Below are 18,780 nucleotides of genomic sequence, written 5' to 3'. Positions count from 1 at the left end.
GAAATGGGATTCTAGGAAAAGACAAGCTTCAGGCAGCTTAATAACCTTATTTATTCTATGTTTTTTGACATACCTTAAATATTTTTTAAGAGCAATTGTTGCTTGAGACCAGCAACCTCCTAATGGACCAAATAATACCAATTAACCAGTTCCTCTTTATTGTTCATATTTGGTCATTCATAATGATAAATATGTGTTGATAAGTAATCTGCAAGGACAACTTTGCATGCAAACTGTTTTTGAATAAGCAGAACCTCTATGAATGATGAAGCTATTAAAATAAAAAACATAACTGTGCTTGGTTCTGTGGTAAGTTTATAACTACTAGGTAAAGTACTGATTTCCAGTGAAAAGGATCGCGGAGAATCAACATTTTCCAGGCATGTGTAAGCATTTGTCACTTGCATCCTACATCCAAACTTTTACCAACATGAAACTCACAACATTGCTGGGATTGCTTATCAGTTATTTATGTGTGGTTGAAGTGATGCGCTAGTTGGACACACTCTGGGCTTTACATTTTGGAGTTGTCAGGGTTCTCAAAGCAAAGCCAGAGCCTTTCATCTCTGACTTTGATTTAAAAAATGACATGAAGTAGTGGTACAACTTGTAAACTGAAAAAGAAAAAAATCTAAATAAATAAATACTTCCCAAGGCTTCCTGCTGGCAGATTCTATTGATATAATATCTCCATCAAGGAAAGTAGGGTGCATTCCACTGTGATTAGTTGATAGCACCATCTTTGAGACTTGTTTTGGTCCATTTTGTTGCTGAGATTCTCCAGTAGATATTTCTGTGAGTCATAAGTAAGACAGCTTCAGATGAGTCCTAGCTTGTTGTCACACTTGTTTCTTTAATAGATGAAGCCAAGCTGTAATTTTCAAAAAGGCCCGGATGTACTAAGATGGTAGACTTTAAAGTTTCAGGCAGCAACTTCGAAAACCCTGTGTACAGTTTCACAAAGTGAAGAACTGGAACTTTCTGATATGTATTTCTAAATGATCTAAGTAAATCTGAACAAACAATGATTTTTTAACACCATCAGTAAACAAACAAAATAAGTTGCTGGCTTCACCAATGGCTCAGCGGTAAAGAATTCAGCCGCCAATGCAGGAGATGCAAGAGATGTGGGTTCTATCCTTGGGTAGGGAAGATCCCCTGGAGGAGGAAATGGCAACCCACTCTAGTATTCTTGCCTGGAAAATCCCATGGACAGGGGAGCCTGGCGGGCTACTGTCCATGGGGTCACAAAGTCGGACACGACTGAGCATGCATGCAGGTACATAGTATGTAGATGCAATTCAAAGCTTTGCCAATAAATCAACCAATATATAATTTTTTTCTACTCCTGGCCATATATCTCATTCTGTCACCAGAACAACAGAGACAGATGGTTCTCTTGACATATTTTGCCTAATCAATATAAGTGATCATTTGGTAGAGAGTACACTTTGACTTTTTTCCTTTAAACACATAACCACTCCCCACCCCAGCACATACACAACAGGTCTTGTCAGTTTGGTATCTGGTTGTAACTATTCAAAAAGAAAGCACTAGAGGCAATCATCTTGGTTCTCATTCTGATTGGAGGAGGGAGAAAAACCGCTGGATATAAGCATATATATGAGCCAATCAGTTTCCCTGGGTCAGTGTGGCAAGAACCCTAGGAAACAGCTAAACAAGTTGGAGCAATTCACTGGATTTAAGGTTGTCACCAACTTATTTTCAAAAATTGTCCAAATAAAGCAGAGCTTCTCTTCAAGAGAGGAACATGGCCTACTTCAAAACTACCTTCAAAAGGCTATCGTGAGGCTGGGAATTAATCAGGTTCACAATTGCCTATCTTCTCTCCTCTGTTGATGGAGGTAATACCAAAAATTTTAGTGGAATCAACCAGAAATAAAGACCTGAGAACAAGTGGTGATACCATCTGGCTGTTAAAATCCAGGCAAGACCACCCTCTTCCCAGAAGATGAAGTTCTGAAGTCCCTGATGCTATGATGCTCTGTAGAGCCTAATTTAATCCAGGGGAGAGTAAGTGGGCAGAGTGGTCCCCCCCCACCGCCCCACCGCCACCCAGTTCTTCTTTAGACAGATTTTTTAAAGAAGTAGTAAATATTAATGATAGAAACAGTCTAGTGCAAATCCGTCTGAACGAGCACATTTCGTTTTCTCCGCTACCCTCGTGCCATCATCTAGGAAACATCCCTAGCCTTCTTCCATGCACCTACTTGTATGCATATGTACATACCTGTTTCTTCTTTTCTAAGTAGTTGTGGGATAGCCTGGTGTCTATGTGAGAACTGGCGATGTTTCTCAAAGAGGAGTATTGTTAGCATTGGGGACAGGAATTTTTATTGGGGGGAACTGTCCCACATATTTCACAGTGTTTCACACCCATGCCCCACCCAACGAATGTTGGTATTACCTTTATTATCACCCAAGTCATTGTGATAAATAAAAACACCCCTCATGTTTCCAGATGTGCCCTGGTGGGAGAAGTGGAAAGTTGACCCTCTTCCCTTCTCCCCTTTCTTTATTTCTTTGTGCCAAAAAAGGATATAAAGGAGGCAATTGATGGGCCTGATTGGCAAATAGTGCTTTCATTTGCTCCCTGCTGTTCTTAGGAACAGTTTTTAATTTTTAAAAACAGATCAGGTTTTTAATTCGGGAATTCTATAACCTTTGCTGATGGCTTTTTCAAAAAAGGAAAGACAAACGTTTTTGGTTCCATTTTACATCCACTAGTTTTCCTCTTTAAGAGACAGTCTTAATGGTAGAAGTAAAATAGTTTCCTTGTAAGGATTAATCATCAAAATCAGTTTTTATATGTCGCTAGGCCCCTTACAATTTTTGGTGTTGTGTTTTTTTTTTAAGCTTTGCCTAATTCTTCAAAAGGCAAACCATCTACATTTATTATCTTTCTAATCTGAGGCCTCTCTCACATCAGCAACTATTCTCACACCAAATGCTATGAGCATAAGCATGTGTGTACTTTTGATACATTTCCTCATTCTGTTTCATCTGAAATAGACATTTTTGAATGATGAAACAGGAAAACATGAGAGGGTGCAGGTTGGGTGGAAATGGGTTAACACTGTGAGGGTCGCAAATGTGTTACGTTTAAGAGAAAAAAAAAAAATGAATTGAAATTAGGGAGGAAAAGGATTTTCTAAAAGGGCCGTGAAATAATTAATTGTTTTGTAGGAGATGGCCTTTCCATGTAGGCAGAGCATTTTCTCTTCACTTCTTTCTGAAGAGACAGTCAAATAGAGAATCTCATCTCTTAATTAGAAAGAAAAATACTCATCAAACACATCTCATCACTGGAGAACTAATGACTCACAGCTGTTAGTCTGAAAGGGCAGGCTTTTTTTCCTGAACAGTAGGAAGTGTTAATCATTTTGGATGAGATTTCTTTTTTAAAATATACTGTAGTTTGCAGAAGAATAGGATATTCAATATTCCAACTTAAATGATTTTTTTTTGAAGCGCGCTCCCCCAGAGATACTGCTGCAGTGAATGATCCTTGAATGCAGGCGTCTTCCACCACACTTCAATGCGAGCATCAGTGGATGGGACGAGGTGGATGGCCCAGTCCTGCCCGGGACTCTTAAAACCCCAGGCTCAAAGAAAGAGAATCAGACACCTTGTGCCTCCTAAGAAATGGTGTTGCTATAAAACCTGAATATTTTGATTCAGACTCTACTTCATATAATTTGCCTTATTTAAATGTAAGTGAAAAGCCCTGGCCCACCTTCATTAGCTTCTGAATAGAAAGGGTCTTTTTGTTTGTTTAACCTTCATGTGAAAAAGTAAGGCTTTTTTTTTTTGGTCTGTAAAATGTAATTGGCTCATTCATTTTCCAGTCTTTGCCTTTACAGCCACCTTGCTAACCTCTTCTAAACATTTTGGACAGAAGAAAACCCCACTTAATAGGAACCTTCTGAAAAGCTGACTTTGATTATTCAGATAGTCATGAAAAGGAATAATGAAATAGGCTCCCCAAAACTCATTCTGACCGTTAGTATTTGACTTCTTTGCCATGCCAAACTGATACCAGAGCACCTGAAAGTGATATTCCATTTCTTTGCACGATTGCAAAAGTGGTTATCCCAGAGCAAGAGGAAGGAGAAGAAATGAAGTCTACAAATTGGAATAATCAGTCCCTAAACAGTTGATACCTTCAGATCATCGGCATTCACTGTGAGATGCTTTACCTTAGAGGCAGCAGAGCCTTGTGGGAAAATCACACGGGATTGGGAGCCCGCTGGCTCTGCCACTCGGTAGAGGATGTCCTTCGACAAGTCTCAACCTCCTTGTCCTCAGTTTTCTCCTTTGTAAAATGAAAATAGTCTCAGCCTTCCAGGCCTGCCATGTGGGACTTTCCCTCTAAAGTTCACTTTATGCAGTGTGATGTGATCCTTGTTAGGGCAAATTATGTCATTTACCTTCCAGATTTTCAAACGAGCCATTCAGAATACTTACCTTACCGATTAAAATGTAGGTTGCTCTTAAAGCCTGGCCCAAATAGATATTGTAGGGTTGTGTTTTGTGATGTTAGTGATAAAGATCATAGGCAAGATAACACTGATTTAGATAAAAGGTATCTGGATGTAAAAGCAAAAAATTTGTGGACAGGAATTGACATTCATAAAATTGATTGTTCAGAACAAGATACTTTTATATCTAAGGACATGAGGTTGTTAAAAAATTATTAACATTTAAAAACTTAATTTTTTCAATTCAAGACTTCTATGATGTGTGCTAATATCATTTGCCAGCACTAGTGAGTCTCCATAAAGATCTAGATTTTTCTTGCTCTGATTACTAGTAAAAAAAATTTCACTGCAACCACTCTTAAGTTTAATACTTATGACTTCCTTCCAGCAAACTCTTTCTTTCCAGACCACACAGAAATCTGCCTTAGAAACACCACCCATCTTCTATAACTGCTCAGAGAACGATTATCACGTTGACTTATCTTGGAGTATTATTTTACAAAGTCACTGTAATTTTTCAGAAATAATTTTAAATATGAAAAGCATAAATTGATAGTACATACATTAATACACTACTTTGTAATAAGTATTTGTACATGTATTACATCACTTGTTGCCCACAGGCAACTTGTGAAATAGGTATTACCATCTTCATTTTATAGATGATAGACTAAAATAAAAGAGAAAAACCGACCTGCCCAAGGTCTTATGATGATCAAATAGCAGAACTGGATCTAAAACCACTTCTTCAGGCTCCTGGTTCAGACCATGTTTTATTATATCACACTGTCTCCATGGAGAGAATATACATCAGTTAACATTTGCTGTATAACCATGCCATTGGTAGCATAAAGGAACTGCCATTCATTTCGCGATGGTTCTGTAGGTGAACAAGCCAGATCAGGCTCAGCTGAATATTTATTTCGTTCTCCTCTGGGCTCACTTATGTATCTCTGGTCAGCTTCCGATCAGTTAGGCAGTTCTGCTTCTAGATACTTCTGGATCCTGGGGCAATGGAGACAACTGCATCACGTGTCTCTCATTCAGCAGACTAGCCTGTGCTTCTTGACATGGTGGCTCAGGGTTTGAAGACAGCAGAGGGGAAAACCTAGCGAGCAAGTACTTTTTAAGCCTCTGTTCAGCATTTTTACAACGCTTCCCTTGGCCACAACAAGCCCTATGTCTAATCTCAGTGTCATCGTGGGAGGGGATTTCAAAAGGCCTGAATACAGGGAGACTTCAACAAATTGGGGTCATCACTGCATCTAATCACTCTAAGTTAAATATAAAAATACTGAAAATGGCACTCACTTCATCATCTCTTCCATTATAGTTGGCATAGCTTTCTAAACATAGCTCTTTTGCTTGAATCCATTATATGGATGCTAAAGTGTATAGGAACAGTGATAAGCTACAAGAGTGCCAAAATGTTACATGTAGTATGAGCCAATATAATAATATTGCTTGTAATAATAACTAATGCTTATTGAGCATCTTATAGGTCTAAGCACTAGGCTAATTCCATCTCAAATCTGTAAATAGTGCAGTTTCCATTTTTCAGAAGCTAAAACTAGGATTATTCTAGTGACTAGCCTAAAGTCACATAGTTAAGGACTAGTGAAATTGGATACAAACATGGGCCTAGTTTGCACACCTGTGCTCTTTCTCATGTACCATACTGCAGCAGTGTTTTGAGGGATTCCCATGGTTATGGCTGACAGTTCAAGGAAAATTAACAAAGAGCTTCTACTACCCAAGACAATGTGTAAAACTCACAATATCCTTTTTCTAATGAAAAAGGTTGTATGTACTTAGTACCATTTGACTAACATCCCATGGAGATTTTGTAATATAGAATTTTAATTGTAAATCAAAACCATCTAGTGATTTGAGAAAGAAAACCACCAAGTTCTTGGAATAGTCTTAGTTTTTAATGAGCAAGGCAAACAAATGTAGGACTTAGCTGTTTTATTTGGAATGGAGTCATGGATTTTATGAAAGTTAAATATAGATAGTCCAAGTTTCCTTATTAAAAGTGTTAGGAGGAGAGAGGGGAAAAGTCAAGGAGACTGTGATGAAGAGCAGAAAAATAAGGAAAAGATGTCATATATAGTGATGAAGTCAAGGGAAATTAAACACTGTATACGTGTGTAGAAGTCCTTACTGCCTAGTTTAACCTGGAAAGTGAAAGTTTCTCAGTCGTGTCCAACTCTTTGTGACCCCATGGACTATACAGTCCATGGAATTATCCAGGCCAGAATACTGGAGTGGGTAGCCGTTCCCCTCTCAGGGGATCTTCCCAACCAGGGACTGAACCAGGGTCTCCTGCACTGCAGGTGGATTCTTTACCAACTGAGCTATCAAGGAAGCCCTAGTTTAACCTGGAGAAATTCTAGAATCACCAGATCCTCTTTCCATGTCCCATGCAGGCATAAAGGGTTTCTGGATATATGGGTTGGGAAATCCTAGGCATTTTATGGTTTATATTTATGTTCTGAGGATGTGTCAGTGATTCTTTTTTAAAGTTTTTGGTCTCATTTTAGTCCATTATGTCTCTCTCCCTCTTTTTTTACCCAAACCTGTGAAAAAGTGTGGTCAGGACCAAGGACAGATCCTGCATTGTCTTAGCCTCCAAGTTTCTCTGCGCTGTTGTCTTTTTCTGCTGCCCTCATGAGACACTGAGAGAAGGCAATGGCAGCCCACTCCAGTGCTCTTGCCTGGAAAATCCCATGGACGGAGGAGCCTGGTAGGCTGCAGTCCATGGGGTCGCAAAGAGTCGGACACGACTGAGCGACTTCCTTTCACGTTTCACTTTCATGCTTTGGAGAAGGAAATGGCAACCCACTCCAGTGTTCTTGCCTGGAGAATCCCAGGGCCGGGGGAGCCTGGTGGGCTGCCGTCTATGGGGTCGCAGAGTGAAGTGACTTCACATGACTGAAGTGACTTAGCAGCAGCAGCGTGAGCCATTGAAGACATATCCAGGAGTGTTTGGGTTTTTGTAGGAAAAAGGAAAGGATCTCATCTTAGTGCAGGTGGGCTCCAGGGAGGAAAAAATAAAACAGCTTCAGTGCGGAGAGAATAAGCTAAAAGGCCCCTTCTTGTTTGGAGGGTTCTCTTTCTTAGAGGATCATCACCATTAACAAGAATTAGTATCATCACTAGTACTATAGTGAATAATTGCTTTTTTCTTACTGATTCTTAGCAATATGAATCCAGAGACTGTGTCTTATCCTAATTTTGAACACCTAGTATTATATAGCACATAGATGTTCAATAAATGTTTTATTGTTAATCTGTGTTCATGCTCTTTTTTTTAATTGATGTTTGATTGACCTATAATGTTATATTATTGTCAAGGGTTCAACATAACGATTCAATATTTGTATATATTGTGAAATGATCACCACAGTAAATCTAGTTACCATCCTTCACCATACATAGTTATAAGTTTGTATGTTTTTTATAATGAGGACTTTTAACATTTATTCTTTTAGTGACTTTCAAATATGCACTACAGTATTATTGACTATAGTCACCAGGCCGTCCACAATATTCCCATGGCTTGTCATTTTATAACTGGAATTTTGTACCTTCTGACCTCCTTAACCCATTTCACCCAGCTCCCTCACTTTTGGCAACTACTGATCTGTGTTTTTTGTTATTTTTTTGTTCATCTGGTTTCTTTGTCCGCCCCCACCCCCTCCCATTTTTTTTGGCTGCACCACAGCGCATGTAGAATCTTAGTATTTCAAGAGATTGGACCTGTGCTTCCTGTGGTAAAAGCATGGAATCTTAACCACTGAACTGCCAGCAAAGTCCCTGTTTTTTTCATCTATTTGTCTTTAGATGCCACATAAATGTGAGATCATAGGGTGTTTGTCTTTCTCTATCTGACTCATTTCACTAACATGATTCACTTAGCATAACACCCTCTGGGTCCATCTTGGTTGTTGCAAATGGCAGGATTCCATTCTTTTGATGGTCGAATAGTATTCTATTGTATACATAACATCTTTATCCATTCATCCATTGATGAACACTTAGGTTATTTCCATATCTTGGCTGTTGTAAATAATGCTGCAATAAACATGAGGGTGCAATATATCTTCCTGAGTTAGTATTTTCATTTTCTTCACATAAATACCCAGAAGTGAATTACTAAATCATATGGTAGATATGTTTGAATTTTTTGAGGAACTTCCATACTGTTTTCCACAGTGGATCTACCAGTTTGCATTCCCACTAATAGAGCATAAGGAATCCCTTTTTGCATTCTTACCAACACTTTGTATTTCTTGCCTTTTTTACAATACCATTCTAACAGATGTGAGGTGATATCTCAGTATGGGTTTGATGTGCATTTCCCTGATGATTAGCATCTTTGCGTGTGCCTGTTGACACTCTGTATGTCTCTTTTGGAAAAATGTCCATTCAGATTCTCTGCCCATTTTTTAATCAGTTTGCTTGGTTTTTAGCTATTGAGTTGTATGAATTTTTGAATATTAACCCCTTCTCAAATGTATATTAATAATTTACAAATATTTTCTCCCAGTCAGTAGATTGGCTTTTCATTTTGCTGATGATTTGTTGTTTCCTTTGCTGGGCTTCTTAGTTTGATGTAGTCCTACATGTTTATTTTTGCTTTTGTTGCCTTTGTTTTAGAAGTCATATCCAAAAAAAATCATACTTAAGTTCAGTATCAAGGAGCTTACTGCCTATGTTTTCTTCCAGGAGTTTTACGGTTATAGACCTTAACATTCAAATCTTTAATTTGTTTTGAGTTAATTTTTGCATATGGTGTAAGATAGTCTGGTTTTATTCTTTTGCATGTGGCTGTTCAGTTTTCCCAACAACATTTATTGAAGGAACTTTCCTTTCCCAAAATAAGAGAAAATTACAAGCCAGTTTCCCTGATGAACACAGATGCAAAAATTCTCAACAAAATATTAGCAAACTGAATCCAACAATACATTAAAAAGATCAGGTACTATGATTAAGTGGGATTTATTCCAGGGGTCCAAGGCTGCTTCAGTATCCATAAACCAACCAACAGGATATAAAACATTAATAAAATAAAGGCTAAAATGCATATGATCATCTCAATAGATGCAAAAAAAGCATCTGACAAAATTCAGTATCCATATATGATAAAAAGAACTCTCAACAAAGTGAATGTAGATGCAACATACCTCAACATAATAAAGGCCATATGAGATAAGTCCACAGCTAACATACTCAATAGTGAAAAGCTGAAATCTTTTTCCTCTAAGATCAGGAACAAGACTAGGATGCCCACTTTGCTGGTTTTATTTTACTAAGTGTTGCAAGTCCTACCAAGAGTAATTAAGCAAGAAAAAGAAAAGTCATCTATATTAGAAGAAATAAGTAAGACTGTCACTATTTGTGTATGACATGGTTTTATATATAGAAAACCCTAAAGAGTCCTCCAAAAAAATTGTTAGAATAAATGAATTCAGTAAAGTTTCATGACACAAAGTCAACATATAAAAATGTATTGCAGTTCAATGCACTACAATGTACGATCAGAGACAGAAATTAAGAAGACAATCCCATTACAGGTGCATCAAAAAGAATAAAATACTTAGTAATAAATTTAATTAAGGTGAAATACCTATCACTAAAAACTACAAGACACTGATGAAAGAAACTGAAAATACAAATAAATGGAAAGCACCATTCTAGGCTCTGGGGATAGAATGTGAGCTAAAAGGGAAAGTCCCTATCTTTAAAGAGCTTATATTTTAGTCATCATCTAAATTTTACTAATAAATATGCAAAGAATTAATACGAATCCTAGCCAAAAATAATTCTCTCTTTTATATGTGTTGATGTCTGTCAAATTTGCCTTAAATCACTTCCTGAATAAAGTGCATTTTTAAGATACACTTTAATAGAATAATCATAGCCATCAGTTTAATTTGTGTCATCTTTAAATATATTACATATATTTCAAAAATTAAATGGGAATATTTTCCTTTTCTGGAAATCTTTATACTTCCCCGGTGAAAGAGAAGATATGGCTCATGTTTCATGCATTAACATATTTGAGATTTTTCTTATTCAGGAAGTAATTCTGTCCAAAATTCATTTCTTGGGTTACTAAACCATTATTTATGCTTTTTGGTGTCCATGTGGGTTATGAATATAAAAGAATCCAGTAAAAGATACAGTCTTCAAAATTTAATGTCACATTAAAAAAAAAAAAAAACCCTGATGGTACAGTAATGCCATTTAAAATATTAGAGAAGGGATGTCAGTGGTGATCAGGTCTACAGAGCTCTGTTGAGAAGTGAAAACACTGAGGCAGAGTGACTTTCTAAGGCCCAGAACCTGTCTTCTGGCCCATGGGCCAGGGTCCCTCTGCCTCTCTGTACAGGTTTCTTTTCTCTGCGGTTTGAATAGGATGTGGGCTTCTCCGAGGTTTCTTAAGAAAGCTGCAAACACCTCCCTCCCCATCCCATCCCTCTGGGTCTTCCCAGTGCACCAGCCCTGAGCACTTGTCTCATGCATCCAACCTGGGCTGTAAAGTAATTAGCCTCCAACTAATAAAAATAAATGAAAATAAATAAATAAATAGGAAAGCTGCAAATAGCCCGTGCTGCTGTATTTGATATGAAGGTTCTTAGGGCACTGCTCCTGGCTCTTCTGATCTGTCAAATGCAAGATATCGGCATGACCCCAACCAGCCAGTTCAAATTCTCAGCTATACTCTGGTTCAGCTAAATCTTAGCAGACAGATACTTTCTAGCTTTTAGTATTAGAATATGTATTTCCTAAGGGCCTCGGTTGATAAATGTTAATTTCATCAGTTTTGTAGAATATTGATATCGTTTACACAGTCATTTTTTTGAGCACTTACTGAGTACCAAACTGTGTTAAACCTTAAACACATTTCAACTGTTAATTCTCACGACCTCTCAGGGGGACACTCTTAGGATTCCCACTTTACAGAAGAAGCTAAAGGGAAGAGACATACCACGCCAGAGGTTAGAGGACTAGTTACCTTTAGGGGTGGAATCTAGCACTCAACTACCTTCTGACTTAAACTACCTTAATTTGGCAGCTGGGGCCACAGACCCAGAGAATGTAGATGGTCTGTGCAGGGTTATGAGAGTCTGATGGGGAGTGAAAATGGGTCACCCTTTATATCCATTGCTGGTTATTTCACTATACAGATGCTCTTAGAATGGTTTCTTCTGCCAGCCCAAATGAGCCTCTAATCTTACAGTTTTAAAAACCATTTGCATACTTAGATAAGTAGGTAGTTTTAAAAGATAATTAAAGTAGACATTTAAAATTTCCCTTTGACAAAATTACTCTGTTTTTAAAATAGCTGTTTGATTTCTATGGTAAGGCTGAATGTTTTTACACTTGTTGGGAGCAGTGCTTTTATTCCCTATGTGAAATCTTGAGGACTCTTTGTGTAGATGTGGTATTTTCATCTGCCTATTACACTTGTTACGTTGTATTATCCAAGTGAGATTTTTTTTAAAAGCCCCTGATATTAAATGGTGATTTATCCTATATCATTAAGGCAGATATACCATTTATTTCTGACAATGTAGTGAAGCTCATTTTGCTGACTTTTTTTTTTCAAACTTGATTTCGGCCAGGCTAACAATAATTTTGCTGGAGGAGAAAAATTAAAATTGCCCCATTGACAATGTGATAATATCAGTTTTCCTTCAGAGAAATTCAACAAAGTGAAAATCATCATGACTTTCCAAGGGTCAGTTGTCCTTTTAGAAAAAGTGCCTAGCAAGTTCTCAAGGCTTTGTTTTCAAGATAAATCTTTCCGTTCTGCAAATTTAGTTGTGTGTTTTTGTTTGTTTTTTGAAATGCAGTATGGGTAAGAGAGTCCATTTAATGAAATTCAAAGTTGACTCATCCTTTTCTGTGCCCTTCTCTCTCCTCCAGCTCTTTCTCTTTGTTGTCTGGAACTTTGAGCTCTACATGATACCACTGGTTTTGTTGTCACTACTGACTTGGAACTACTTCTTGATAATATCAGGGAAAGATAACAGGCAACGTGATACAGTAAGTCTCTAACTTTCTTATTTGTACGTGTTTTTGTTCTCATTCTTAGTCTCCCTGGCAAGATCAACATTGCATTTGCTTTTGCACACCAGAAATTCTGTCTATAAATACTCAAGTCTGACAGAAAGTTTTACCAGTTCTAAACTAACAACTCTTTGGTTCTAACACAACGTAAAGTATTTGCCTATTTTTAAAATGACTCATTTTGGTAGGAACTAAAGTTGAGAATATGCTAAAGAATGAGTTATGGTTTTTAAGTATAAATTGATTATTCCAAGTGATTATTTATTTTTATTCTCTTTACTTGTTTTTATGTCTGAATGAATTCTGAGTTAAGATATAATATTACAAAATTATTTGGTCAGACCAAATGAATGTATTTTATTTTAGACATTTCTCTGTGGTTTGCCATTGGAGGAAAGGAAGACTTGATTGTTGTTGGCCTAGAAAACTGCAAAAATACCTTAATTCAATGTTCATTCATTGACCAACAGCAAATATACTTATCTGTGTCAAGGGTATATTAGGATACTGGCTTGTGGATCAAGACCTTTCGTTTAACCTAGGGAAAGTTATACTGAAATCACCTGCACTCTTTGACATTTTTGAAAATTTTTAGAATGTGTGAGATGACCTATTATCTCTCAAAGAGTTTTAGATTGAGAAGCAGAAGCTAGCCACATTATAATCATGTTTGTAATTCTCCCACCAGCCTGCATTTCTTTAGATTATCTCAGTCACTACACTCCAACCAAACTTAACTGCTTCCAAAACCTCCTCATAAATAAATAAACACAAGTGTCTTATCCATCTAGAACATTTGAAGTTTTATAATTATATACAGCTGTTGAGAGTAATTTAAGGGTTTTTCAAACATGAGAATCTATTTGATAGCTATTAGTCCACATCAGATTGCATTGATTCTTTTCTTATTTGCCATTAAAAGCCTCCATTTGACTTCTAATCAGGACTTAAGCCAACTATTATGCCCATAATGATGTAAGAAACAGACCTATTTGATCATAAGTTTAGTAATATTATATACTACTTTATTATAAGGTAGTACATAGTATAGTTAGCATCATAGTGTTTGCACAGACATACCTATGACATAAAATAATTTTCCTTTTAAATAACTCAAGCACAATATACTTTAAATGGTTACAAAAGAAAAATATATTTTTTGAAATAATTTTCTTTAACATCAAAGTAAAAGAAAAATCCAGATACACAACTACCAAGTAGATGACAGAGTTGCCAACAACCACCACCATGTTTATTTCCCTATACTATTTGTATATATTTCTGTCTCTCTCATGAGGTTATAAATTTGAAGTGATGAACTATTCATCTTTGTACTTACCACCATCTCTAACATGTGTTTTGTGAATTAGAAACATTCAACATTTTTTGTAAAGTTTATCAAACCAAACATGAGATTTCTCTGAGAGATTTTAATGGTTAGACAGCGTCAACAGATGAGAAGTTATTATTATTATTATTGGCAAGGATTTTGTGGATATATATTTAACATGCACACTGAGAGACAAGTCCCACATGGTATCGTGGGGACTAATAGGTACTTTTGTCAATTAATCCAGGATGTTTTCTTTAAGAACATAGTACTCTTTTAGGCAATTGCTTTTTTGTCCCATTTATTTCTGGGAGATTGTTGAGAGAGAAGAAAATCTACTTTTCATTCAGTTGCCTTGAGACAAATTTGCAAATAATAATGTTTGCAAATAAGAGAAAGTGGTAATTTCATTTCAGCTTCTTAATCCTACGAGGGGGCTTATCTTCAATATTTAGTCATTGGTTTGACTATTCTCAGTAAAACAACAACAACAATTCTGAAACTATAGACTTTGCTTGCTGTTTTCTTCAAAATATACCAGTCTTGGCTAGAAAGGTCTACTTTTAGAGGGAAAGTAATGATATATATAAGGCAACCCCTTCTACTTCAAATTCTCTGAGCATTTTTATAAGCCTATTAAAAAGTTACGTATCATGCAAATTTTTCTGCTGCTCTTTTCCCCCCAAAATATAACTCCAATATGGTAATTGCACATCCTTCCTTGTTGGTGCGTCTCTGACAGAATCCCCCTTTTAGCCATGGACAACATTTTCTTCCCCAGCACAGCCCACTGTGAAACGTTCTTTAGTCTAACTTGCATGGAATGCCAACTGCACTCCATAACTCCCAGTAATTGCCTTTTATTTGCCCAAAACACACATATCCACATATTCTGTTCTTTCTAGGCACCGGAGCAGCAATCACAACGTTTCATTCAGCTTCTCATTCACTGGCTCAGTTGAGACCTTACGTAACTCTTCAATCCAATTTGTCTAATTATGTGTTTTCTGCCATACCCAGCTGTGCATTTGAACTGGTTGCTCCTTTTGAAAAGAAACCTGGATTATACTTTGCTGGTTATAGATTACATACACACATGTGTATATATATTCATACACATATATGTACACATATGTCTATATTCACATTCATATGTATGTAAATTAAGGGAAAGTATTTGTAGGGGTGGCCATGCTGTGCCTAAAGACTATTTATCTACTGCATAGTGGATAGCATTGAAAGAACGGTACTTTGTCCTAAATCCCTATTGCTTTCCCCAAAACAATGCAGAATTTTTCAGCATGTGTGAAAACTTGAAGGAATCTCTAAAGTGCATAAATCATATTGTTGACTGATTCTAAACCAGGAAACTCTGTTTTAGGAGAAGGGGATGTAGGGGTGGAGGGGAATATTCTGTCACATACAAAAAAAATCATCTGTACGTTTTCAGCTGAGAAAATCCAACTAGGATGAAAATTATAGAAGAAAAACAAATCAAAATGAACCTCAAGTTTGTGTGGCAAAGAGTGAAGAGGAGGTAATATTTCCGTGACATAAGAGAGAGAAAAGGAAATGAATACTGTAAAAGACTAAAAAAGTATATAGATGGGCAAAAATTCTATCTTCAAAATATTAGTGGATAGTTGAGATTAATACTAAAATAGAAAGGGATTTCTTTGTCTATTGTTTATTAGGGAGACCACTTCCATTTTGGAGACTTAGGATCACAGGAACTTAAATCCCCTACTTTTTCCTCACCGTGGTGTCTGTTTTACTTTAATGAAAAAAATGAGATCTAACCCTTGCCAAGTAAGTTTTGTGGCATTTAATGAGCAGAACTCATTGAGGAAAGGATAAAGAAGCAGCCATTCCAATGATATAGACTTAGAGTCGCACTCGAGAAAGAGGTATGGTTAGCAATGGTATTTTGCCTCCATTGTCTCTCAGTCAGACTTGTTAAAAATAAGCAATTCTAGACCTAAATCTATCTATGCTCAGACCATGACATTAAACTTTCTAGCATAAGAATTGTTAGGCTTTTCCGGAGGAAACCGTTTAACATAAACTTCATTCAGAGATGGCTCGGGCATGAAGGGGATATAAAGATAGGAATGTCATACTTCTCTTGGTTTGAGCCGTCACTCCAGAACCGGGGGGAAATCACCTCTGCACTGCCCGTTAGGCTGGTAGCAACTGTCCGCTTTACAGTTACTATAAACTGAGATCTTGTGGAAGTACATACCAAGAAGTAGTCTTTACTTTGGATTTAAAAATTACCAAGGCTTCATCACACCCTGGGCGTTGTATTAAGCAGTTTCTTTCAAGCATGGCTTCAAGAACCCTTCCTTGAGAGAGAGAAAATCAAGTCTCAAGATAAAAGAAATGGGTTGGCCAAGCAAAACAGAGCTCTGTTATACTCACTCAGAGACAAGTGTCATTATTACTACTTTACATACAGGGTAGAGATTAAATAGCTCAAAAGGCACACGGTTAGTTCAAAAGTGGCAGAGAGGGCATTAGGATCTGTCAGTCTTTCTGAAGTTTGCACTCCTTACCTCCAGTCCATTAAATTTGCTCTTGGGGCTATCATCTGGTCTATTCCAGGTCTTCCTGGGCACCTTTCAAGCACATTTCTCCTTTACATTTCAGAACAGTCAGTAGGAGGAACTCTACCTTTGAGCAGACAGATAGTTTGAAAACCCTCATTTTCCCCACTCCATCCCCCATCTCCTCCTCACCTCTCATTCAGGAAAGGAACAGGTACCTATTCAGCCTCTTAAATTTATCAAATGTCCTGCTACACCTTTTAGAGGCCTGGTCTCCTTGAATTCTTTATAATAGCAATATCAAGTAGATGATTCTAAATGATTGTATCTTCATTTTGTGAATGAGGAAATTCAAACTCAAAGAGGATGAATAACAATCTCCATAGAATAAGTGGGACTCGAACCCAGCTCTGCCCTGTCCTGAAAACTCAGGTTATCTCTATGGTGCACGTTCGCGCATGCCTTTAACCAAGCCATCACTTTCAAAGTGTCTGGAGCCTTACAGAGAATCCTAGGCACCCCCAAATTCCTTCCTGTGAGATACCTGGTGACCTCTCAGTAATGGGTACTGGTCACATGTTTGTCTCCAGGTGACCCCATTCATTAAAAAAAAACAAAAACGTCATGACCTGGAGGAATACCTTCCTCCACCCAGGTGAGCATGGGGAGAGTAAATCAGAGATAATAATCCTTCACATTAGTGAAGAAAGTCTCTGAATATCTGTGACATTCAAACATTCTTCAAACAGTATGTTTTAATTATATTTTAACAGAGCATTCATTTTTCCTGTCAAGATATGCCTCTCATAGAACAACCTCAGTTGCTTAATCAATGGAGACTTTAAAAGACTGAAGAGTAGGCTAGATCAATGAAATCATTCTCTAACTGATGATCTCACTGTGATACAAGTTGAACCCCAGCCTGTCTACTAAAATACTTCAGTAAATACTGAAATGTTTTGTTAGTTCCTCCACATGACAAAGCCTTCCACTCTTCTTTTCCCCTTTAGAAGAGCACTGAATATATTTGTTGTTGTTGGGTCTATTCCAGTTAGGCCCAGAACATTGATGTCTAGAAATAAAGCTTGTAAGGAGAGCATTTTCTTTGCTACCATAAATGCTGTTGATTGGACAACTGCGGATCATCCACCAGATGCAAACCACCAAAGAGACATCTGACTGTTTGACCTGACTTCCTATAAATCAAACTCAGTTATTATTTTCTCAGCCAGTACTCTCAGCTGCAAAGAAGTCCAGGGTGGAATATTTGAAGAAGCAGACCATTGAATATGTGAAATATTCTGAACAGGATCTAAACAGACTGACCAGAGCTGAGCTGAGAGGAGCGGACTTCATAGAAAAAGCACTGGGGTGTGTGGTCAGAACCTTGGTATTTAAATGAGGCCTTTATCATTTACAGAAAGTAGCGTGGATCAGAGCCTCCTGAGTTTGCATCTCAGTACCAAAAAGACCGTGTACTTGCTCTTAACAGAAGCAGCACTGAGTCATACGGCCTGTAAACACATCTAAAAATAGATGATCACTCTTTTCTTTTTCCTTCTTGTCTCAACAATTTTCTCAAATTTTTAAGAAGGTCACCAGCTTGCAAAAACATGAGGAGGATCGTGCAAAGTACCAGACCTCTAGTTTTCCAGCACAATCACAAGCAGAAAGAAACCAACCACCGATTGTGTGTCAGTAAAAACTGTCATCGCTTATGACCCCTCTCAAGCTGTTCAACCTCTTAGATGTGCCAGATGACCACTTAGTGTCCGGACTGGTGCCCTGAACCCTGATGACCATCACCTCACCAGGCTCTGGACACACCCCCAGCAGGATCTGCACATTTTTCCCACTCTTCTCAAATGCTCCCCCCACTCTAGATCTCCCCCCTCTCAGTAGATGACCACGCCCTTCTACTTTGCAAAGTTTCCTCAAAACTCCAACCTCTGAAGGCCTCTGAAACTGTTCCCAATTTAGGGTTGCCAGATTGAGCCAATAAAAATACAGATGCCCAGTTAAATCGGGATTGCAGATAAACAACAGGAGATATTTATACAAAAATAATATTCATTATTTATCTGAAATTCCAATTTCACTGGATGACTTGTATTTTTCTGGCAACTTTCCCCAAAATCACAGCTTGTTTTCTTACCTCAAGACTTGTAGGAAGGTGATAATTCTAAAACAAAATGCTGATTTTTCTCCCTCTGCTACTTTTATTTTTCCATAATATCTTTGAGGCTGTCAAAAAAAGATTCCTCACGTGTACACCCCACCCCAAACCATTTGTTGTTGTGGTTTAATTGCTAAATTGTGT

The 18,780-nt window shown here is 37.5% G+C and overlaps 1 protein-coding gene across 8 annotated transcripts in view; it reads left to right on the top strand.

The window, feature by feature from the left end:
- Positions 1-18,780, top strand: part of MCTP1 (multiple C2 and transmembrane domain containing 1) — a 545,955-nt gene that overhangs the window by 436,771 nt on the left and 90,404 nt on the right. For all 8 annotated transcript variants that reach the window (XM_070465825.1, XM_070465823.1, XM_020873018.2 and 5 more), the window contains one exon: positions 12,441-12,560. In XM_070465825.1, coding sequence (XP_070321926.1) covers positions 12,441-12,560 — 120 coding nt within the window. The remainder of the gene's footprint in view (positions 1-12,440; positions 12,561-18,780) is intronic.

This window comes from Odocoileus virginianus, chromosome 3 (genome assembly GCF_023699985.2).
Source record: "Odocoileus virginianus isolate 20LAN1187 ecotype Illinois chromosome 3, Ovbor_1.2, whole genome shotgun sequence".
Lineage (NCBI taxonomy): Eukaryota > Metazoa > Chordata > Mammalia > Artiodactyla > Cervidae > Odocoileus > Odocoileus virginianus.
Note: the sequence above shows the minus strand (reverse complement) of the source record. Positions and strands in the feature narration are given on the sequence as shown.